At 40.7% G+C, this 25,280-nt stretch overlaps 2 protein-coding genes across 4 annotated transcripts in view; one reads left to right on the forward strand and one right to left on the reverse strand.

Moving 5' to 3' along the window:
- Positions 1-20,774, reverse strand: part of sema5ba (sema domain, seven thrombospondin repeats (type 1 and type 1-like), transmembrane domain (TM) and short cytoplasmic domain, (semaphorin) 5Ba) — a 131,039-nt gene extending 110,265 nt beyond the window's left edge. For all 3 annotated transcript variants that reach the window (XM_061692486.1, XM_061692485.1, XM_061692484.1), the window contains exon 1: positions 20,649-20,774. The gene's annotated coding sequence lies outside the window, so the exon portion shown is untranslated. The remainder of the gene's footprint in view (positions 1-20,648) is intronic.
- A 3,137-nt stretch (positions 20,775-23,911) lies between these two features.
- pdia5 (protein disulfide isomerase family A, member 5) overlaps positions 23,912-25,280 on the forward strand; it is a 66,733-nt gene continuing 65,364 nt past the window's right edge. Inside the window, exon 1 of the mRNA XM_061691240.1 lies at positions 23,912-24,013. Coding sequence (XP_061547224.1) covers positions 23,915-24,013 — 99 coding nt within the window. The 5' untranslated portion in view covers positions 23,912-23,914. The remainder of the gene's footprint in view (positions 24,014-25,280) is intronic.

Here is a 25,280-nt window from a genome sequence, read left to right on the forward strand (position 1 = left end):
TAGTCTGCCTTTTGCCCGAAGTCAGCTGGGATAGGCTCCAGCACCCCGTGACCCTGAACAGGATAAGCGGCATTGAGAAAGGATGGCTGGAAAACAGTCATACTATTTTGAGAAAAAAATATATATATATTTTAATATAAAATATATATAAATATAATATATAATATATATATATATATATATTATAATAATATATATATATATATATATATATATATATATATATAAAATATATATATTTTTTTGAGGACAAAAAAGAAAATGTAGTATTTTTTTCCCAATACAAATAGATTTACTTAAAAATAAGACCTTTTGAGAAATAGTCATAACATAAGAGAAATAGTTCCGTTTTTTAAAATTTATTTTTATTATTTAAAAAAAATATTTTTGGGGGGGAGAAAAGTCATCAGATTTTAAGAAAACAAGGAAAACAAAAATCCTCAACTAACCCTAACCCTAAGTCCTGCAGCAACACAACTGGGACAAAGTCATTTATGAAGCGCTGTTATTGACCCATTCCACCGTTTTTCATTGGACTGCTGTCACGTCAGCGTGTCGTTCAATACGTTGTCGCCTTGCACCTTTGCAAGGCCCAAGTGAGCGAGTCTTCAGCTTGCAGGCTCCAGTGAGAAATTCCGAGCCAAAGCGGGGAAAAACGCAGAATTGTTGGAATTTTCCGGTGTAAAGAAAGCACAAAAGGGAGGCGGAAAGTGAGGAAATGAAAGCGGGTACTCACCGACTGAGCATCACTAGGGTAAGGGTGTTGTGTGTGTATGCACATGCATATGCGTGTGCGTGTGTGTGTGTGTGTGGGTGTGTGTTGGGGGGAGGTCTCCTTTTCACAGCTATCCTGGGAGGCGATAGCGACAAGGAGGAGGGCTGAGGCGTTCATTCACTGGGCGGCAAAGAGCCACACTGGCGCTCTCGTAAACAAACCCCCAACTCTTCAATGGAGCTTGGGGCGGGGGGGGGGGGGGGGGGGGGGGGGGTGGCTGGAATGTGCTTGTGTGCGTGCGCGTGAGTGTAAAAGTTCAGAGTTAACGTGGGTTCCAAAAGCCGTAAAGCTAATCAACTGTAGAGAAATTACCGTCGAGCGCTAGTTAGCTTAGCTTAGCGCTTGATTGAAAGTTATCTGACTAATTGGAACAAATAGGTGGTTACCATGGCAACCTGGACAAGCAGCTCAGACTCGCCCAAGTAAGAATAGACGAGAATGCGTGGCTGCTTTAGGTAAAACACATACAGAACATACATACATGTTCTATATACTGTAGGTCAGTTTTTCGCAAACATCTTACACAAAGTACCACCTAAAAAAATACTTGTACCACCATCATGACCAAAATGAAAATACAGGAGCATAGTGTGCCCAAGTGTTAATCAAAATCGCTGTTTTATTCCTAAAAAAGTGTATTTAACGAGTGTACGCCACAGTAACAGTGCACCGTTTCAACATTAACACTGCACTTAAAAACTAAAAGAAAGTGCTACTTAAAATTAATTGAATGGAAATGTATTGTGCATGAAAGTTAAATAAAACCTGTACCTAAATGAAAGTTCAATGCAAATTCAATGAAGCTTCAATGCACGAAAATGTTAAATACAACTGAACTACTTGTGTGAGAATCACTGTTGTCGAGATCATATTTACTTTATTCCTGTGGCCACACAGAAAAGGAAAATATATAATTGTACAATGTGAATTTTTAGATTAAATGACATTTTTCAAGAAAATTTTGTTTCAAGAAAAATGTTGGATTTTTCTGAAGTAGTAATCTTACAAGAATTAAGTTCAAACTTGTGGTATTTCCCCCAGAAAAAAAGTGAAAACAATTGCAGGTTAAAATGTTTTATTTTTTTCGAGAAAAATAAATCATGGTGTTAAAATTACAGTATATATATATATATATATATATATTGAAAAAAATCCCAACTTTTATCCTTTTTCTCACAAAAAAGTATTACTTTTTTGTCTCATTACAACAACATACTTTATGTAAATAAAACATTAAAAAATAAACAAAATATAAATCTAGATATATATCCAGATGTAAGTAGCACCGATTAACATTGCATCTAGCGTACGTTGCTGATGCCCACATCAAAGGGAAGATGGAATAATTCACGTTAATGATTTCTCGACAAGCAGTGTGGAGGAAAGTTTGGAAACCAATCAGAGCGGCGGGAAGAATCCAAACACCCCCACTTGAACCCCCTCAATCCAATGCTGCCCCCGTACCAATGCGTCCAAACCAGCCCCTCCTCCCCGCCACCATTATCTTCATGATCACACTTATTCACTGCGCCAAGTCAGGAGGAAGAATTCCCATAAAGCCCTTTTTGGGACACCCTTACACTCACACACACACACGCACAACGCACGCGCGCGCACGCACACACACACACACACACGCACACACACACTCACTACTTTGCTCAACTCAAGCAATTGGCTCACACATCATTCCAAATCAGTAGCGTTGCTTTCAATAAAGCCCTCGAAACTCCTGCAAGCAATGTCTTTTTCAAAAGTAAAATATTTGACAACAATAGCAATTAATGGATCAATAATTTTCGTACAAAAAAAAAAATTCAATTCAAAAAAATGTAACCATCCATCCATTTTCTTCCACTTATCCGAGGCCGGGTCACGGGGGGTGGGTAGGGGGGGCGGTTGGGTGCAACAGCTGAAGCCCAGACTTCCTTCCTCTTCCAGGGGGATCCCGGGGCATTCCCAGGCCAGTTGTAGTCTCTCCGCCATGTCCCGGGTCATCCCCAGGGCCTCCTCTCGGTAGGACGTGCCCAGAACACCTCACCAGGCAGGTGCAGATGCCCGAGCCACCTCATCTGGCTCCTCTCAATGTGGAGGAGCAGCGGCTGGACTCTGACTCGGGGTGGTGGTCCCCCTTCTTAAAAAGGGGGACCACCGCCCCAGTCTGCCAATCTAGAAGCACTGTCCCCGATGTCCACGCGATGTTGCAGAGGCGTGTCAACCAGGACAGCCCTACGACAACGACAGCCTTTACGAACTCCACGCGGATCTCATCCACCCCTGGGGCCTTGTCACTGAGGAGCTTTTGAAACCACCTCGATGACCTTAACCACAGATAGAGGAACCCGTAAAAATGTAACAATGAGGAAAAACTTCAAAATGCATTCTTTTTTTAAAACATTTGTTTTATTTAGTTTTTTTTTTTTATTCAAAAAAGTAGTCATCATACAACACGAGTAAGTCTCATACCTTGAAAAAATAATACACCTTCATCTGGAGAACATTATGATTTTTTTGTAAGTACAAATGTTACGAGAATGGTCTGGGATAGTCTTTGAGAATATTTTTTTCATTGGGCAATCTTTTTTATTTCGAGGAGAAAATAACTCTTCAAAAAAACGTGTTTTTCTTTAATATACATATGCTTTTGTAAAGTAAGTTATTCTTTCAGCGTTTTTTGTAGAAAAAAAAAATTCCAGCAAAAAATCTCACGCGAAGTTAGTAATCTTGTGATTATCAATCTCTCTCTCTCTCTCTCTCTCTCTCTCTCTGGCATATATGCATAAGAAGCTGTATAGTCAATACCGAGTTGAATCCAGATGTGATCCAGATTGCACCTAACAGGCAACAGTGTAAACACAAACACAAAATGTCTGCAAACAGACTCCAACATCTCTTGGTTTGCGGCACCTTCGCACCTCCTCCTCTTCCTCATGCTCTTCTTCTTTATCTTCTGTTGTCCATCCCAACATTTGACTCGTGCTTACACGCCGGCTCAACTTTGAAGCCCTCTCCCATACGCCTTTATCTCCTCACGTTCACGTGTGTTACGCCAACGCCGCTGACAAACGAGACACCCAACAATATAAACAGCGCAAGGTGTCACGTTTGTGAACGTAGGATTTCTCACCAGCTGACTTCCCTTGCACGCTCTGCTCTTATCTGAGAGCAAACGCGAAACATATAGGTCCGTGTCTCTTTTGGTAATTGGATCGAACTTTTGGCTGGCACAACCACGAAACGCACAACTCAGCTAGAAGAAGCAGTGTCAAGGCGAAGAAAATTAAAACCACAGCACTTAAACGCATCATAACTATAGAGACATTTCCATACAGCTGTTCATATTTTTAATAGCAGAAAGGGATCATGCATCATCTGTAAAAAAAATTCAAAAGATGAATAGCACAACATGAATTTCATGAAAGCTCATCCCTGATTTTGACATCATTTTTGGAGGAGGTATTTTGGAAAAAAAATCCCCAGTTCGGATGACGGGCAATACTTGAAAAAAATTACATTAAAAGAAATTAATTCTAATCTTTAAAGAAATTAGCAGCCTTACATTTGTATTAATGTTTTTCTACTTTTTTAGGACAATTTAGGGGGGGGGGAAATCCCATGTTGGATGATGAGAAAAACTTGAGAAAATGTTTTCAAACATAATATTAACTGCGAAGAATTAACAACTGCATAATTTAAACATTAAAAAAAATATTTTGGGGAGAAAAACGTTTAGGATCACAATTACCTTTTTAGGGGAAACAAATCAAATTTCTCAAACCTGAATAAAGTTGTATAGTTTTCAGACTTTGTTCGAGATTTTTTTTTTTGGGGAGAAATCAAAAAAGTTAAGAAAAAAGTACATATTTGACAAGAACAGTCATATATTTTAAAAAAGCGAAATAAAAAGTACTAACTTCATAAGAATGGCCTTGTGAGGATAAAGCGGTACAGACAATGGATGGATGGTCATATTTTACATACAATTTTTGTTAGGGATAAGGTCGTGCATTGTCCCCCCCCACCAAAAAATTATTTTGAAGAAAATTTCAGGATTTGAGATATTTTTGGGAGAAAAAAAAGCTGTGTTTTTTCTTAGAAAATACAGATAGTTTCTGGAAAGAGTACACATTTTATAGAAGAATAGGAATATAGGGGATTTGGGGTCATGTTTTACTTGCTACTTGCTCGGTTTATCATCAAAGACAACATGCGTAACTTCGATACTCATCAAAGACTATATGTGTAATTTGGGGCTCAGGTGCGTTTAATTGTTGCTCATCAAAGACAACTTTGACATTTTCCCCTATCAGTGTCAAGAGGTGTAACTTTATTGTTCATCAAAGACAGGACAGCAAAACGTTAACGTTGCCTTTGTTGACACTATGGAAAAGTGCAAGACACAGATGTTGCACAAATGTGCACCATAAACACAGCTGTCAAAATATAAATAGAATTACTGCATAAGTGTAAGTAAGTTTATAAATATAGTGTCTAATGTGGTATATCGCGGACGATATGTGCACATGGACTTGCTGCATTTGCTCGGAATTTGGCTCACGTTCGCGAGCTCATCAGCTAAAAGGATCGATGGGGTCTTTGATGAGACAAGGATTTGAGCTTGATGATTATTGATGAGCTCCGTCAGTCCGCTGGCTGTCTAAGCGTGGACTGGTGGACACGGGCGTTCTTACAGAACTGCAACGCCACAAAGTCCTGAGGAAAGCAGCACCATTTAGTAGGAAATCTTATCTGAAATCTGGATTCATTTTTAGTGTCGAAAACACCTGGAAGAACCTGTGAGTTGATATGTTAGCACAACCTGTGTTGTTATTAGTGATGCCAGCACAAGTAACTAAAGTCTATGGTGTTTCTATCATACTTATTAGTGAAGGAACACCATATCACGTGCATGTTAGTCAACTGGTGGATGGAGTTGCTGAGCTGGCCCATCGAGGAGGACAGCATGAGATACCATATCATTTTGTTGCTCAAAGACAAGATGTGTAACTCTCACATCAAAGACAGCGTCTACGTTTGCCACTCAAAGACACTGTGCAAACTTATCGAAGACATGGCAACACTTGGTTTCGCAAAGACACAACATCTAGACAACAAGTGTACGTTGTTGAGTCACCAGATCATTTTACTGATTTGATCCTTTCAGCAAAGCGGGCATATAAAAATGTATTTACAAATTGATGGAATCTTCTTGAAACAAAAAAAACAAAAAAGTCATCCAAGCTCATCCAGGAAACCGAGCGGGCGCTGTAATATGGGATGGACTTGGCAGGACATTGAACGCTTCGCGGATGAGTGGAAGCTCTTAATGGCTCGCCTTCTTTTTATTTTGCACATCACAGCTCAAATTCTCCATCTGTGTTTTACACACACACGCTGATACACGCACACACGCACACACACAGACACACACACACACAGACCCCCGACGGTGTGGTCAAGTGGAGGCGAGGCAGTCCGCCATGTTGGATGAAGGCCAGGTCAGCGCAGTGCATGGAGGTCTGCCTGCCCACATCTTGTTTTGCTTTTCTTGGTGGAACTTGCCTTCCAGAGAGTGCCGTGACGCTAATCAAAGAAACAATGTGCAACTCTGCTGTTAAAATAAAATTTTTTAAAAAAAAATAAAGATTATCAGGTGGTATAACTTTGAAAATGATTTGCAATGTCCCTTATGAAATACAAAGATGTGTAACTGTTGTTAAAATCAAATACAAAGTAAAAATGGAAGACAGTACGTGTACCTTTGTAGTTCTTTGTTCAAATCAAAACAAGACGTGTAACTTGTGGCTCAAAGAGGACGTGTAACTTTGCTAAACTCATTGACAAGATTTGTAACTTAGTTGATGATAATCAAAGACAAGGTTAAAAGATGAGTAAATGTGTCCCTCATCAAAAAGATGTGGAACTTCAAGTCAAAGTCAAAGACAAGACAAGATGGGAAACTTGTTGCTCAAAGAAATGTTGCCCGGCAAAGACAATTGTTCAAAGACAAGATGCTACTTTGTTCTTAAAATTGAAAGTGAGTCATGTTACTTTGTCACTCAACAAAGAAACACAAACAAATGTGTAACTATGAGAACAAGGACAAGAAGTGCAACATTGTTCGTCATCAATAACGAGATGTGGAGCCAACGTAATTTTGTCCTTCCTCAAGGACGTGTGACTTTGTTTGTAAAATGAAATGTGTAACTTTGTTGTTAAAATCAAAGACGAGATGAAAAACCGTGTCGCTTATCAAAGACAAACTGTGTAACTGCGTGTGAGGTTAGCATCCTCAGCCATACTTAGCATTTTCAATCCTGGGGCGGCGTATGAAATCCACACAGGTCAAGTGTCAGGTGCCAAGGGAATGGCACATGACGAAACATATCAATAGGAATCAAGTCAAGCTACTAACACGATTAGCATGAGACTACATTAGCAAAAGACAATGTGTCTTTGAGACAACATGTAGTGCCTGTGAATATTATGCCACCCATCAAAAACGGGAAAACTCTGATTAAATGTATTACTGTCACTCATCAAAGACACAATGTATAACACTCTTGACTTATCAAAGTCAAGATGTCTAACTGTGTCGCTCATCAAACACAGCGCGTAGATTTGTCACTTATCAAATCATACATATGTTATGTGGTAGCTCAGAGACGTGTAGCTGTTGTAGCTATTTGCTCATCGAAGGCAACGCGTAACTGATAAGCAAACCCGAGCTATGCAACTTTGTTGCTCATGAAAGACGACAAAGACGACAACTTTGTTGTTAAAATCACAGACAAGACGTCTCGTTTTTTTTTTTGCTGCGACAGTAAAGACAATGTGGGTAACTTTGTCACTCTAAAATCAACGCGTAACTTTGGCTCTCAATCAAAGACAATCTAAGACACCTTAAGTCATCAAAGATGAGAAACTTTGTCACTGGTGTGTCTTTGTTGCTCCTCGATGAAAAAATGTGCAACGTTGTTTTCAAAATCACAGACCAGCACTTCTTAACGGTCTGTATTCTGTTCCACGTCACAATTCACAGTGCCACGACTCAGGAGAAGTTCGCCACATGCATGAAGAGTTTTGGTCGTAAATATTGTATTGAACACGTTCCTTACTTAAGCTTGTCGGCCCAGACCTGTTTGGGACCCTAAAATCGGGACAAATCGACTTTTAAGAGTCAGACCTCCAGACAATCTTATGGGATAACCTTATGAAACATAAGATTGTCTGGTGTTTGACGTGCTTGGTCGGAAGGGGCAAAATTGGCACAAAATGAAGTCTTCATGTGTGCACCGGGCCGAACTTTGGTGCTCATCAAAGACAACTTGTGTCTTTGATGCTCAACAAGTTTTTTTTTGCTCCTCAATGTGTAACGTTGTTGTCAAAATCACAGCCTAGATTGATAAGCATCAAAGACCACGTGTCTTTAATGTCCCATCAAAGACATCTAACATTAGGGTAGCCACGAGTGCAGAGGACTAAAATGGACTGCGGACAATCTCAATCGACCTTGTGGTGACGCCAAAGACAAAACGTGTGTGTCTTTGCGTGTTTGTGTGTGTGTGTGTGTGTGTGTGTGTGTGTGTGTGTGTGTGCACTAAGCTAATAAGAGGCTCTGTGATAGGCTGGCTGCTGTCCAAAAGCAGGAAGTGCTGCCTTGGTTATCTCCATCACACACACGTTGGCTCCTGCTGTCCTCCTCCATCTCTTGTTTGCGCACGTGTACTCTTTAAGGGGTGCCCTCAAAAAAAGACGTCGGCGGTGGCATGCGATTAATGCTAAATTGACACGCGTGTAAATCTCATTTCTTAATATACCCCGTCCACTTTGAGGATTAATAGATACTTCCCCCCCCCCCAACATGTGTAATAAATCATCGCTTGAGATTGAAGCGGCCGAGGCTGAGATGCTCTGCTTCTTCAGCCAGCACATTCATCACTGTCACACGCCTCCTATTGTCAACAAAGACGCTGGCGTTGCCATGACAATCACAGCAAAACAAACGCAGCAGTCGAGTTGAGTGAGCCTCAAGAGGACATCACACCACACCTATTATGTACGATTACTATTCTTTGGATTATTTTACATTTTAGTCTCAAATACAAGTTAGACTATAAGAAGACAAGAAAATGTTAGGGTTTCAAGTTAGTGTTTCAAGCCAGTGTAAGGTTGTCAAATTTGGGTTTTAAATTAGGTTTTCAAGCACGGGTGAGGGTTTCGAACAAGAGAGGTTTAAATTGGGGTTTCAAGTCTGTTTTAAGATTCCAAGCAAAGGTTAAGTTTTGACATTAGGGTTTGAAATTAGGGTTTCAAGTCTGTCTTAAAGGTCTTCTTCCATCAAAATCCAAATTTTCTACTGTTTTATGCATAACATAGGTCAAAATGTCAAAATTCAATCTTGTCAATTGAACGCAAAAGACCAAAAATGGCACAAGGCTTGCAAGCGACTGGATCCGATTTCCATGTGTTTGTGATGTAGCAAGTTACTAATTATTCAAATAGCAGCCCACTTCATGGTTCCATTGCAGCAGTGTCATGTACAAAGCTTTGCATCTCCTGGCAAACTCATAGACGTGTTGAGGAATATATATCCTTTATGTATTTGGGGAGAAATTCCTAAGCATTTTGAAACCAGAATTGTGCCGTTTTCGGGCCCTGTGTGTAATGCGTAGGCCTATGCGTGTGACTTACGTACGTCACGACAGTCCCGCACAATTTTATATTTTTGAAAATGATTAATTATGGTTTTAGGTAAGTGGGTGAATACTCAGTGCCCGCTGCAAAACTGTCATAGTAAACCGATGTCGGAGAGATGGATGTCCAAAAGCGAGTTCCTGAACTGCCGGACCTAAGGTTCCCTCCGAAGATGGAAAATGAACAATAGCGAACGTACTTCTAATGTGCACTCCAAGCTATATTCCGACTGATGTCACAGCCTGCACACTTACCTAACTTTAGGATCTTCCACGGCGACTCTTTTTCATTGGCGCAGTATGCTGCGCAGGTCCAGCTGATTCAGCTTGCTTTTGAAAAGGCCCACGTCACAGATTTCAATCCGAGTGGAAGGATGCACGTTATTTTGACCCACTTCTTGAAGTAGGTTTGACGTGTGTGTGCGCGTACGCTTGTGTGTGTCCACATTTGTCGGCAATGTTGTTGAGCCCTTAAACTGCACCCACCGTGGTGCTTTTTCACTTTGAGAGATGCTTCTGTGGCACATCTCAGGAAATTGAACAACTCCCATTGTTTTGGGGATATCGATACTATTGCTTTAAATTATGAGGATTAGTGTTGTATCTGGTCATACTTGGAGTTGGTTCGGTTTACTAAAGATTACGTGCGTCAGTGCTTCGCAAAGAGAGTAGACTAGAGGATTGTCAAAAATATGTACAATCTGTTGGGTAACAATAATTACGCTTGCTCATGAATTTTCTGTGCACCCCCTTAAAACTGAGACCTGGCGACAGGTCCTCATGCATGTTGTGTTTTACGATACCTAACTATATTTATAATGTTGAATGTAACCCGGTTCACTGTTGTGTGCGTGAAAGATGAACTCCGCAAGCCAATGACGAAGTAATTGAACGGGGCCCGCTTCTAAAAATACGCTCCTCTCTTTTACTTCCCCCACGTGAGAAGTCCCCTGCCCTTTGGGTTGTGAGTAGTGGGCGAACAATCCAACGCTTGGTGAATTCTGTTTCACGATGATATTAAGACCCCCCACATCGAATGAATTGAACAGCTATAAATGCTCGGCCCGGCCGCCGGGATATCGCCATCTGCCAACAGCCAATCAGAGCGAAGCAGTTTTCCATACTTACATTGAGAAAATTAGCAATTCAATCGGCGCAAAGCTTATTCACATGTCGCATATTAATGAGAAATCAGGCTGTCTCGAGTGCCATGTGAAAAAGACCAACTAGAATAGCTTGGAAAGGGACATTCTAGACATTTCCAACCCAAATGTTCTTGCAAGTCCAATAAAAGGACATCAAAGATTATAAGAAAATGAAAATGTAGTAGAAGGGGGCTGTTAATGTTCCAAACAAAGGTTGGGGTGTGAAATTAGGTTGTCAAGCCTGATTTAGGGTTTCAAGGTTTCAAACCTTGGTGAGGCTTTGAAATAAGGGTTTCAAGTCGGCTTTCAAATTCGGGTTTGAAATTACGGTTTCAAAGGAGGGTTAGGGTCTCAAAGTTTCAAGCCAGGGATGGATTGTCAATTTAGGGTTTCAAATAAGGGTTTCAGTCCAGGATTAGGATTGAAATTAGGGTTTCACACCAGTAGTAGGGTTTTAAAAGTATGGTTTCAAACCAGGGATAGGGTTTCAAATTTGGGTTTCAAGTTCAGGTTTCAAGCCAGGGTTAGGGTTTGAAGTTCGGGTTTTCGATGAAGGTTCCAAGGCAGGATTAGGGTTTGAAATTAGGGTTTAACATCAGAAGTAAGGTTTGAAATTAGGATTTCAAACTCAGGGTTGGTGTTTCAAATTAGCATTTCAAACCAGGGTCAGTTAGGCTTTGACATTGGAGTTTGAAGCGAAACACGGGTTTCAAAGTAAGGTTTAAACATTATGATGTCACACAGTGATGTCACAAAATGGGGTCACACTGTAATGTCGCACTATGATGTCACGCTAAGCATGATGTCACACTATGTATGATGTCACTTTAAGGCAGCTGTGTACAACGTAAGCGGCAGCCGTGGTTTCCTTCCCTATTGCACCTCAATTGTCATGGTAATGCCGGTGTCCGAAGATATCATATCATATTTTTCTTTGGCCACTGTATAGAACTGAGAAAAAAAAAAATTCTTTTCTGGTTGGCCACGCGTTTACACCCGCCACAGCTTCTCTGGGATCGTGTCATCTACTGTCTGTCACTCCCGCCATTGTTGTTGTTGTTCTTCCCGGCCAGCAATAAAAGGAATGTTTGCATGCTGGGCAAGTCGGCTGGGAGACACAAGTCGCACGAATAACACACAAAGCCGCATATTTTGCTAAGAATCATTTTTGTGGGTTTCAAATTATGGTTTCGAGCCTGGGTTAGAGTTGATGTTAGGGTTTCAAACCAAAGTTAGGGTTTTCCAATAAGGTACCAAGCGGATTTCAAATGAGGGTTTCAAGACAGGGTTCGAGTTCAAGTTATGGTTCCAAGCCAGAGAAAGGGTTTCAAATTAAGGTTTTGAGCAAAAGTTAGGGTTTCAAATTAGGATTTGGGGCACCGATTAGGGTTTCCAGCAAACATGAAGGTTTTCAGCAAAAGTTAGGGTTTCAAATTAGGGTTTCAAGCCAGAGTTTGCAATGAGCGTTTAAAGCAGCAAGCTGTTATATTGCGAGCTGCTATTTGTAGTCAAAGTGATTGAGGATGCATCGGCGTCCCACAGGGATGGGCCGCTGGCCCGCTTCATTAATGTGACATTTCACTTGAAGCTTTTACCTAATTAAAAAGCTGACACCCCGCACGTCAGCACTTTGCACTTTGGCGCCTTTCATTTAATCAGACAAAATGAGATGCGAGATGTTGTACAATCAACATTAGATTAACAGAAACAACATGAACGTGTTGTTATGGATTACCACGGCAATGAGTACTTCATTTTGTCAAATCCTAAAGAAAGCGCCTACGTTAGCTCCCCCCGACAACAGCAAATTGTCTTCATGTTTACAATTCTTTTTATGTTACGTGAAGACTAAATGTATGCTGATGTCTTTGCTGCTGATCTAAAACCAATTAGAGACAAACCTAACACAGTATGAGGTTTGAAAACCATCAAAGACACTTAGATTGTCTTCAAATGTTTTAGTCATGTTTTGCAAACATCAAAGACAATTTCAGCAATTAACCTGTTTTCATAAACAGCAAAGACAGTTTACCGGTAGTCTTCAAAGAACTTAACGTACATTTTTTTGTTAACATTAAAGAGAACCGAGTCTTGAAGTTGAATGAAGTTATTCTTTTTTTTATTGTCAAAGAATGCGTTTTCGGAAACATCAAAGACAATTTAGCCTCTAAAGAATCACATCCATTTTCTCGGATCTCTTTATACTGAAGAGGACGCAGCGATCCTTGCGTGACCGGAACATTGAACGTTAGCGGTTACCCTTATTAAATACAGAATGAGCTGGTGAAAATTGCTGGCAACTTAGAGTAAATATCGAAGATGACCTCATGTGTTGATAACCCCTTCAATGACCATATAATAGCTGCGTGCCAGCCAGTACGTGGGATGATATAAAACATATAATAATGATGATGATGATAATGGGTGAAACACTGGAGGACTGGTTACCGCAGCCGCCTCACAGTTCCGAGGACTGGGGTTCAAAACAGGCCTCGCCTGTGTGGCGTTTGCATTTCCTCCCCGTGAAGCCTAACCCTTCAATGTAACACAGGTGTTTTTTTTTAAACAAAAGTGAAATACATGGATATCCTTTATTCATAAAAATATGATCTATGTAAACATGAACGAAGCGTGAACATCAAATAATGTAATCTTTGGTGGTTCTGTGGTGACATCTTGTGTTAAAAAAATATATAGTGTAGCCATTGTGGTTATTTTGTCACAGCACTGTTGGGCATTAAGCCAAAGCGAGCGGAAGTGCTTAGATCGGTTTTGCTAAATGCAGAGGCAGGTTCGTCACACAGTAAACCTTTGTTGCTGGGGTTATGTTCCAGAAAACCCCCGCAGTAAATGAAATCTCCTCGAAAGTGACTCATTATTGGTTTTATCACTATAGATATTTGTAAGTTTCATCTATGCGTTCCAATGCCAATTTGTGAAACTGTGCTTTAAACAGAGGTGCAGGTATTTTATTTGTCCACTTGCGGTTGTTATCCACACACACAACCCAGGCACATGCCCATTCGACATGCCCTGCTTGAATGACGTGAACAACAGCCCATGAGGACACGGTGTGGACTGGCTATTTCCTGGGTTAACCATTTGCACCCGTGGTGATGTTTTCAACTGCAGTACTGTAGTTGTAGAAAATCAAGCTAAACGTTCTTCTTTACTTGCATTTGTTCCTGTCGATATTGTCATGAGTGTGTGCATTAGGTTAGCTATTCGTCAGGCTAAGGTTGGTATTTATGAATTTATTATTTTGTTTAAATGACTGTGGCGTGTGTTTTAAACAGATAAGGTACTCTGCAAGGTTTCTTTATCTGCTACAAACATTAGCCCAGTTGACCTGCTGGGAGTAATTGCTGTCACATATGTGTTTCTGGAAACGTCAAAGACAATCTGGAGTTGTCCGTGAAGCCGCTAAACCCGCATTCACAGCATCTTCAATGAGCTGCTTTGCTTCCCAAAGCTTCTGGAGGATTCCGCCGTGCATCCACGCACACACACACATGGTTACACAACCCCCCCACCCCCCACACACACACACACACGTGTCTGTGTGTGTATTTATATGTGCATGTGTGTATGAGTCTGTTTTTCTTTGTGCACGTGTGTGAGTGTCTTTGTGTGTGTGTAAAGTGGACGTGAAGGCATGTATGTGCCTTTTCTCCGGCATCCCTGGTGCGAAGAAAAGAGGCGGAGGAGAAAGTTTCTGACGGAGACGGCCATTGTGGAGGCAGGAACACTATTCTCACTCAACCATTGGTGTGTGCGTGCATGTGTGACACAGACACACACACACAAACGGACACACACACATTTGTGCACACAGACACACTCGCACATATAGACACGTACACACACACACAGACACACTTACCCTAAAACACACACACACCTGCGCACAAACGACAAGTTGTGAAAAGACTCACTTCATAAAATTCGGGCATTTATTCTTCCCTTGGTTAACCACAACGTTATCCTTGAACCAGTGAAACCCATGCGGCCCTTTACATGCAAACAGTGGCAGCTAATGGCGAGCTAATTAGCATGATTAGCATTGTTAGCACAGATTCGGTTGGTGCGGCGGCCGCATCTGGTTTCACATCATACTGAGGTTGAGTGTCATGATGGGTACAGAGAGAGAGAGAGAGAGAGAGAGAGAGAGAGAGAGAGAGAGCGAGAGAGAGAGAGAGAGAGAGAGCGAGGTCATGCATAGATATCAAGTGAAGATGAGATATGCCAGCCCGCCTTAGCAGCCCGCCTAACCGAGGCGCCTATGTGGCGGCCATACCTGGAGGGTCAACGTTCCGAGCAAAGGCAATGCATGGACATTGAATTCGTAACTAGTTCATTTCTCAACTGATTCTCATAAGATCTACTTTTTTTGTCAACTCCAAAAATGGTGCTGTCAATACAGAATATTTAAATATATATATGTATATATATTACCAATGAAAGGTTATTCCCGGTTCCCTTGTGGTTGCACGGCATTGTGTGCAACTGTATGCACCACAATGTGCCAGGAACCTGGCATCCTTGTTCTTTTGGTTTTCTTGCCATCCGCACACATGGGATGAAGTGACATCTTTGCCCTTACTATCTTAGTGTCACCATAGGTACACAGCTAAAAGGTCCAGGTTGTATCTCCCTAATCATATCTGTGGGGTCTCATCTCAGACAGGCACATTGGAATTATTAATTTCCAACATGGTGGATCAGACGTCCTCCTGCTGATGGGTCTCGTTAGCGTCGCTCCGATAGCCGTTAGCGCTGCATGCATGTAATTCATTTTCCAATGTGGCTTTCAATGACAATCAGTGGTGTCGATTTTAGGGTCACGCCGATTAGGGTTGCTAAGTCCCCGGCAAGGCAGATAAAATTCTGTTTCCGTAGATTTTAACGTAACTGCATTTCCATTTTTCTGGGGGGGTAAAGCACAACGCACATTGGGAAAGTCTGTGACTAAACCATGAAATCTGATCAAGATTATTCGAATGTTTAGCCACAGCAAAAGAGGAATGGTTTGGATTTATAAAACCAACACACTCTACTAATTTTGATACAACAGTACCACTACGTAGCCACAAATGAACTGTATGCATTTTTTTTCTGGCGTAAATCAGCCCCCTACGTCAGAACAAAACAGATAGCCTCTCTCATTCCAATTCAGAGGACAGTGGTGCTGCCTCTGACCACCTGAAATATTTCCGAGAGAAAAATTCATCCCCAACAACATAAACGGTGAGCTCCAATTAACGCAGCAAAAATGAGGACTGGTAATCATAATAGTGTTTAAATTGGCATACTTAGTACATCATATCACTGGAAAGCAGAATTTTGCCCTGTGCAGAGAGCAAACTAAGAGTCCAGTTAGGGAAAGGTGGGAGGGATTCGGTGAAGCAAACCATTTTTGAGGCAAGGGGGTGCTGTATTTTTCTACTACATTACTACCAAGTACTCTATGGTTATGGAATTGTCTAGCTTTCTTCAAAGGGATATACCGTCAAAATATTGACTATTCAATTTAGGGGTGCTTGAGCACCGGCAAAAAATGTGAATACAATCCAGGGGTTATCGAATGGTGTCACACAGCAAGTACTCTATTGATTTTCAGACATATCTTTGTCAGGATTCTACTAGGATGCTCGGGGAGGGAAGGTCAGGTGAGTTTTCCTATGCCAGGAGCAAGAACCCTATTGATTTCTGCCAGATCTTCACATTTAAGATCCTTGTACTAGGACAGAAGAAAGAACCCTATTGATTTTACATTTTCCATGCCAATTACTGCCGAATAATTGTACAGTAGCTGCACAAAGAGCCCTATTCATTTTACATGTTGCTGCCAGATCGTAAACATCGGATGATTGTACTTACTTACTCTATTGATTCTACATCTACCATGTCAATTCCGACCAGATCTTTAATCTTTAGATAAGAGCGAAAGTCCTATTGGTTTTCAGTAATTATCTGAACCACGACTATCATGACATCAAAGCCATCTGATTGGAGGCTGCTACCTTCTTGTACATTTTTTTTTTTTTTTTTTTAAAAGCTCCAATAGTTAAAAAGAAAATGTTTGGCTTGAGAAAAACAATAGACCCCATGTCCATGACAAACTGCACCTTTTGTCCATTGGAATTTGTTGAGTGACGTCGCCGCTATTAACTGTGATTGAAACTGTAAACTGGAAAAAATAACTGTATTATTGTTTGTCATCTATCTATCTATCTATCTATCTATCTATCTATCTATATCTTATTACCTTGGATGGATGTTTGCTCATGACTAGGGCCGCAGCTATCAAATACTTTCAGAATCGATTATTCAACCAATTATCCCATCGAGTAATTAGATTAAAATCGCTTTCGCATCACTAAACAACAAAACGTGCATGTGAGTTGCAGGTATTATTGATGACCACGCTATAAGGTCTGTGACTCTGCGTGTGTGTGGCTTTAAAAAAGGTGTGCCCTCGCCCGGTGAGTGACGTGGAAGTCAGCGAATGAGAGTGTAGCAAGTTTGGTGTGGGCTCAGGTAGCGGCTAGCTGTTAACTGGCTTAATGTTAGCCAGTTCGCGTTTTGAGGAGCTGGGCGTTAGTTGTGTGTGGCCATAGAAGCTCGTGTATGAATGTGCTTATTATGTTTATTTTGTTCTGTCTGTCTGCGATAAACTGCACATTTTGGCAGACCCTCTAACCAGTCGGCCACCGTGCCACGCATTCAATTTGAATGCAAAATAAATTTGTATCTGATTATTCGATGAATCAATGCAATAATCGATACATTAATCAATTCTGAAAAGATTCGATAGTGACAGCCGGAGTCTGCGTTATTAAGTGCAATTGAAACTGGAAAAAGCAAAGACATCCTTGCTTCTGTGAAACATCCGTTAAAAGGAGCCACGGCGGAGAGAGCATGAATGAGTGCGATCCGGTTCTCCCGACATCAAACTTTCATACCCGTCCAGACGACGACAACCGGGCGACCCCGGTGACCCAGACGAGCCGTACCTGTTTAAATATGCCTCATTGCAAATTTGATGAACGCCAACGGTGTTGGTTTGGGGGGGGGGAAAAAAAAAAAAAAAAAAAAAAAAAAAAAAATCAATAATGAATGCTGACATCAGACGCCGCGGTGGTACGGTGGACCCTCTGGAGCAGCGGCAACAAAAGAAGCCGGAACAAAGGCGGCTTGGAGAAAGTGGAGCTGGTCTGGATGACCAAGTGATTTCCCCCCAAAAACACCACGAAGAGCTGTCAAGAGCCCTCATAAATTCATCAGGCATGATAAGCTGCTTTCCATGTGAAAGGAACGACCCGGGATACTACGGCGACACAAACAACACTAATCCGCCGCAAGGCAAGCGGGTTCGCCTGCTAACACAAACAATCGTGTGAGACTTCACACGTGGCGATAATAGCGATGGGGATAGTTAGCGCAACGACTGACAGTATACAATATATACTGGAAGCACTTTTTATTCAGACATTGATGCTGACTCTTCTTGCTGCTTTTGTTCAGATTCACATCTGCATATATAGTATATTATTCTATTTTAAATAATTTACATGTCATTAGTCATGCATTGTGTACACTTGCACTGGTGATGGTTCACATTGCCTGTTATTTTTTTCCCTATAATACCGACAATGCTGCTGGTTATTGTTGCTGCTGTCCACAGTCACTTATGTTTCCATGGAATCTATTTATTCGTATCGCCATGTAGTTTGCCATCAACATTTGCATCGATTGTAATGTAATGTGTTTATTATATCGGTACAGTTGCTTGTTGAGCAATGTATATTTTTCGAGATACAATCCTGCTGACTACTCCTGCTGCATCATTCTCTCAGGGGTTTCAAGCTCATTTTTGTTGCGGGCCACATTGTCCTCAGAGGGCCGTTATGACTGTGAAACCAAAAAAATTAAAGTTTCATCATAGTATTACATATACTCGACAAATATTTTATTATGACATATTTCAACAGGATAATTTATTACATATGATGATTTGAAATTTGGATCCAGATTTGAGCAAGAATCATGGAAGTTGACACAAAGTATTCATTTACAGTTGCTTTTTGATACATCTAGCAGTATAGTGGTGATGACTATTGTTGCTGCTGTACACATGCACTTCTGTATATTTTGTATCTATTTGATTATGTACAGTATGCATTCATGTTTGCATATACAGTATATGCCTGTAATGGAGTTGCTTATTGGTGAACAAGTATTTTCTTTAGAAAAATAAAGGACACTACAAAAATGTCGGATAAAACAAAAAAGTATGAATTTGAATTACTAGCTTCCACAGCACAGTTGACAATCGGTTAGCACATCTGCCTCACAGTTCTGAGGACCGGGGTTCAAATCCCGTATAGTGTAGCATCAGAATAGTGTCTTCTTGCTGCTGTCCACAGTATTGAGTGTATTTATCCATGTACAGTTTCCTATTTGCATCTGGATATGTATCGTATGGATTGATACTGGACATGTATTTTTTTAATGCTACATTATACTATTCTTCCTGACAATAACATTAAGCAATATGTTAGTAAGAGTACATGAAATCTGCATACACACCTGAAAGAAACTAAGTCTTGTTGTGAACGAAAATGTCTAGAAATGGCATTCTTGTGCTTTAAGCGTATAAAATAATGACGAGATTAGCTGCACATAAAAATACAATTTGTGATGATCTTTTTATCATAATATAGTCAGATGAAAGAAATGTTGACTAGATATGAAAAAAACATGAATTATACATACATAACAGATGATAGACTATATAGTTGGTGTATCGATGCAATACATGATGATATCCATATTTCAATGTATTTTCCCATCCAGAAACAGCTTCTTTGGAAAATGAAAGAAATTCTCCCCATCAAGCCAAGTAATATGAATACAAAAATAATAAAACGAATATCTGCTAAGCTGCTGTGCTGCACTCGAGAGCCGTCTGAGCGTTAATGAATAATAAAGGCCTCTTTTTTAAAGGCGCTCAAGCAACAGTCTCAATTAAACAGCAAATGAAAGCGCTCATTAAAAAAAAAAAAAACAACAGGCTCATGTGCTCAAGCCTGAACAGTGCAAAACAAATTTTTTTTTTACATCTTTTTTTTCTTCTAATTTGTGAACCAATCCACACACACACACACACACACACGCTCACACACACACAACTGGAATCAACAGCAGCAACAACCATTTTTGTGTTTGTCAACCTGCTCTGCAGCAGCACAGCGCACCTGGCTGCTCAACACTGCCCCCTGTGGCCCTCTATTCACCCCTGCCAGATATTTGAACACTTCAACAACTATTTTCCTTTGTTTGACAGGTTAAGAGGAATAAAAACGCATTTTGAAATCAATTTAACGGTTAAAAAAACAAAAAAAAACGTTTTTTTTTGCTTTTTAATCAAGAATCACTTGTGAAAAGATGACTATCAAGGCTGTTTTCAATGCACATGTAGTCATAACAAAGATTTGGGATAAAAAGATGGATTTCTGCTTAAAATAATTTAAAAACAAAACAAAATGAACGCTAAATAATGAGCCGCTTCAGGGAGTATCGTATTTTTTAAAAACGACAATCTAGTCCGCTTTCAATGCACAAGTGAAGTAGTCCCAGCAAATGTTTTTTTTTTTTTTTTTTTTTTGTTGCTAAAACCGTACAATTATGGCACACAATAAACGCAGTTAACGGCCCCGGGAAGGCAATTTTGCAACGAGTTTCAAGTGTTTCTCAACAGCCTTTTAAAGCGCTTGCCTCTGCTAAGTTTTGGGGGTGTCCAGTCGAGTGTGAGGGCGGCTGCCAACCACCCACGAACACCCCTTCTTCTTCTTCTTCTGATGGCGGTGGCGGCGGGATGCAACGTGAGTGGAAAGTCAAAAGTGGATCGGATTGACGTGGGAAAGTGTTGCAAGTTGGAAAAAAAGGAGAAGAACCCAGCTTCAAGCCCAAAAGTGCCGCCGCAAAAAGTGCACGGCACCCAGGTGTCGACAAAGATCCGCGGCTTACCTTCTCAGATGTTCCTCACGTCCGCCAATGATAACAATGACGCTAATAACGTTGACGGTGGCGGTGATCCAAGGGAGCGGCGCGTTCCAGATTCCGTGTCCGCCTAGAGGGCCCTTCTCTCGGCGATCTGCAGCGGAAGACTGCGCTGAGCTCCTCCGCGAGCTCCCGAACAAACCACCGCGGAGAAACAGGACGGTGGGGGCCCGTTGGGGGAATGGTGCGCGGGCACGACCCCCGCATGGAGTGCGCGCCGCGTGCACGCGCACACCTGAGAGGAGGGAGGGCAACTTGACCTCGTGGGAATTTTGACGTCATGTCGTTGTTCATCCGAGGTGATGTCTCTCGAATTCAACAACACAAAGAGTCGTTCGGAAGACATTACAACGTGCACTTCAGTCTATCAATTATATTATGGATATTATACCTATCAACAGGTTTTTCAAAGAACATTAGACTGCATACTTATAATTCATCAAGTCATTATACATATATCACTGTCGATGTTGTATTATATGAGGTACATATACTTTGCATTTTGCACTAACTGTGCAAATATTGTACTAGATATAGCAGTTTATCCATCCATTTGTCAATATCTAAAAATACATTTCAAAAGTCGATATAACGTGACGATGCTTGGGTGATTTGTTTGGTCTCCAATTGAGCCGGGATGCCATTTTCCTGCCAAAATCTGGTGATTTTCTCTTTTTTTTTTATTAACGTAATTTTAAAAAAAGGTCTTTACACAAACCACACCGGAAAAAAAGTACTTCATTTGTTAATGTACATCGGTTGTACATGATTAAAATGTGGACTGATGTAATTTTCCCCTGAGATGTGATGTATAAATGTATTTTGTTATTGTGCAAGGAGTACTATTGTCATGGCTTTAGGTTAAAAGATATCCATATTATAAAAATATAAAAATGTTGCTTTCATAGTGCATATTTCATAGTGCAAACTGTTAAAACTTTTGGGGTAAAATTCTTAAAGTGAGACATCTTCTCTTTAAGGATTGTTTGGTCTAACTTATTATCCAGTGAGCGAAGTGTTGCAAAGGAAAATGTTCAGGCGCGGTGTTCTGCAGGGTTCTGTACCTCGACAACCGTGCTTCTGCATGCGGCATGAGGCCAAAACGCCCCCGCTCGCTCCTGCGCGGGTTTGAGCTGCTCGTAGGCCGGCGGGTCTTGCCGAGTGTCGTAGTTACGAGCTCAAAGTCACTGGACTGCTCGTAATTTTCGCAAGTGGTGGTGATCATATGCTAATTTTCTGCGGATATTGACTATTTTTGGTGTTGTCGGCAAATAATTTTGGTGAAAATATCCATGACTGTCCCAAACCAATGCAAACAGCAACCGCCCGCTAGCAACCAGTGCGCTGCTGAGTGATATGGCTCTTGTTTTTGGTCCAGTTTTTGATGTGATGTTATTTTTTTACCCCCCAGTATCAGGCCGATAGTAATTGGACCGATAGTTATCGGACCGATAGTTATCGTGCATCCCAAGATTGAGTGCAAATGTGTTGCATTTTAAAGTCGAATACAACTGAACTGTACTTAGGCAATTATTATTTTGTCTACCACTAGAGACTACTGGAGTAAATATATCAATAATAATAATATCAATAATAATAATGATACTAATAATGTTACTTTTTTCCACCAAAATTAAGTGCATGACATTACATTTTTGATATATTTGGCATATACAGAGATGTACATATACAATTTTAATCAGGGTCATTTTATATTCAAGAATATTTTGCCTAAATATCTTATATTGACATCCATCTGGTGTAGTTTAACATGATACGGATGGTAACTAGTAGAAAAGGCAGACTATTGTATTAAGCAATGATTTGTTTTGCAAAAAAAGAGTTGTAATATTGTTAAATCAAAGCCATTTTTTTAAATTTAGAATTTTTACTTTTAATAATACATAACTTGGCGATTCTCTCGAATTAAACACCAAAACAAGTATTCAGAAAAATGTGTTATTAAGTTGACAACAATGATTCATCGTGATCTCTGGTTCAGGTTCTGAATATCTTTGAGTGTTGGGCCTCGAGCTGAGAAGAACCGGACCCAGAGGAGGATCCAGGCCCTTTTCTAACCTAAATCTGGTAGATTTTGACAAAAATATATATTAATTATTTAATTTCAATATATTTTATTTAAAAAAAGAAAAAAATATTTTTTTATGGTCACATATTTCTTTATTTCATTCATATTCAATATTACATCATAACATAAAAATCATTCTACAACAAAAATACTTTTTAGAAAATAAATTGCAATGTTACGAGATTAAAGTAGTATTTTATTTGAGAAAAAAAATGTTTTAAAAATATTTTAGAAAATTTAAAGAAGTGTTAATAGTTGCATCCTGAGTCCTTGGCTGCTTTATCGCCGGGCCTGGATTCCGTGAGGCTAGCTGGCTAACAATTAGCCGCCTCCTTTGGAGCTTCTGGGAATCCCTTCGTCACCAGCGCTCCATTATATGTCGACATGCAGGACATTTAAGTTTGTTGGACAATAGGCGAGGCTAATGTGTTAATATGAGCAAAACATGTGAGCATTAGTGTAACCGATTTGAAGTTGAGGAGGAGGACTTGTTGCTGCGTGCCAGTGTTTCGCTGTTTGCTTATTTTTCGGCGCGTATTAGCGGTTGCGCCTGATAAGAGTTTTTAACCTATATTAAAATCATTTACACCCGGGGCTGACGTCACATAATAAGAATTAAATCTTGAATTTTTTTTTTCTAGAAAAAAACCCGACATGACAAAGGCGTCAGATGGCACCAAAGCAGCCTTGTGTTATTGGCATTCTCCAGTACAGCTTTTACACCAGATTTAACTTATCCCTTGTTTTATTCTGTCATTCAAATTATTTTTTTTTATGTACATCGTCAATGTACAATCTCAATTTAGAGGTGGCTACAGCTGAGCCACTGAATTGTCTATTAATCAACACTATAGTATCGCAATAACTTACAATGTGGGAAGAAGATGAGCTGATAGAGACCTCATTAAAAGTGATTCACTCTATTTAATGTGCTTATTTCACTGTGTGTGTGTGTGTGTGTGTGTGTGTGTGTGTGTGTGTGTGTAATTGCCTTTAAGTGTGCTTTGCAAAAAAGGTGCGTCTCTTCCAGCTCAGGAAAACAGGTGGCTCGAATTCTTATATGGACTACATTTCCCGGCATGCCTCGCGCGCACATCCGGCAACGGAAGCAGCTGTCAAGCGAGAACTGCCAGCGCAACTGGGCATGCGCGGCCAGACGTGGCAACGCAGCGGCATGATGGCCTTTCGGAAACGCTACGGCAGTCGGATGAGAGACGGGAAAATGCTCGGTTTGCTGCTCCTGGTGAGTCTCGGGGAGCTTTTGAAGGTTACATTTCATTAATAATGGCTGCTTTATTGTGTGGTTCTCCTGCTGTGGAGGTTGTGGATTATTTTGTGGCGTATATTGTGTGAAGGAATACAGTTGAATTAAGCTAGCCTTTCTGTGGTGAAGAGGAGGCTAGTTGAAGTTGAAAAACTGGACCGAACTTCGTGACCGCATTTGAAGCGTGGTGCCGGGTATGTGATGCAGGGAGAACTGCAAGAAGAACCGGCTGTTTGTGTGGCGTTTTAGCCTGCGGTCGACGTGTGCTCGGCGGTCGCCCACCTTCGACGGGCGAGCGAGGAGGTCATTACAACAACATACCTGCTGAGCTAATTGGACTTTCTTTTTCAAATTACAATTAAATTTTTTTTTAGATGGGGAAACGACAATTTCATTTTGCAGAGGCAAATTGAGTTCATTTTGCATTTGTGATGGGGAATATACACGGGCGTAAAAGTAGGTATTGTTGACACTTTTGTGTGAGGAAGGGTGCTAAGGAGGACGTTAACAAGGATGGTATGAAAAGGAAGGAAGGGAATAAAGTCCCCTCTAAAACAATTGGAACGGCAAGGTCAATTCCTTTGTGTTTGTTGTATACTGATTTAGGTTTTAGCTCAAAGGCTGAATATGAGACAAAAGTTCAGAATTCATGCTTTTATGTCAAGGTATTTACATCTAGATGTGTTAAACAACTCAGGACAGCGCCTTTTTGTTTGAAGCCACCCACTTTTCCAGTGAGCAAAAGTATTGGAACAGGCATTGTTAAATTAACTTAAAGTGAATAACATTTAGCGGTAATATTTGGTGGCATAACCAATATATACATGCAAAAACTGCATCAAGCCTGCGACCCATTGGCTTCACCAGACTGTTGCATACTTTGAAATGCTTTTCCAGGCCTTTACTGTAGCCTATTTCAGTTCTTGTTTGTTTCTGGGGGTTTCTCCCTTCACTCTCCTCTTCAGGAGGTCAAATACATGCTCTATTTGGTTATGGTCCGGTGATTGACTTGGCCAGTGTAAGACCTTCCACTTTTCCCGCGTTATGAAGTCCTTTGTTGTGTCGGCAGTGTGTTTTGGGTCATTGTCTTGTTACATGAAGCTTCTCCCGAATAGTTTGGATGCATTTTTTTCTGTAATTTGCCAGACAAAATGGTTTTGTAGACTTTAGAACTAATTCAGCTGCTCCCATCATGATTTACATCATCAGTAAAGACTCGGGCTTGCATGGCTGCTTCTGGAACGGG

This window comes from Phycodurus eques, chromosome 12, assembly GCF_024500275.1.
Source record: "Phycodurus eques isolate BA_2022a chromosome 12, UOR_Pequ_1.1, whole genome shotgun sequence".
Classification (NCBI taxonomy): Eukaryota; Metazoa; Chordata; class Actinopteri; order Syngnathiformes; family Syngnathidae; genus Phycodurus; species Phycodurus eques.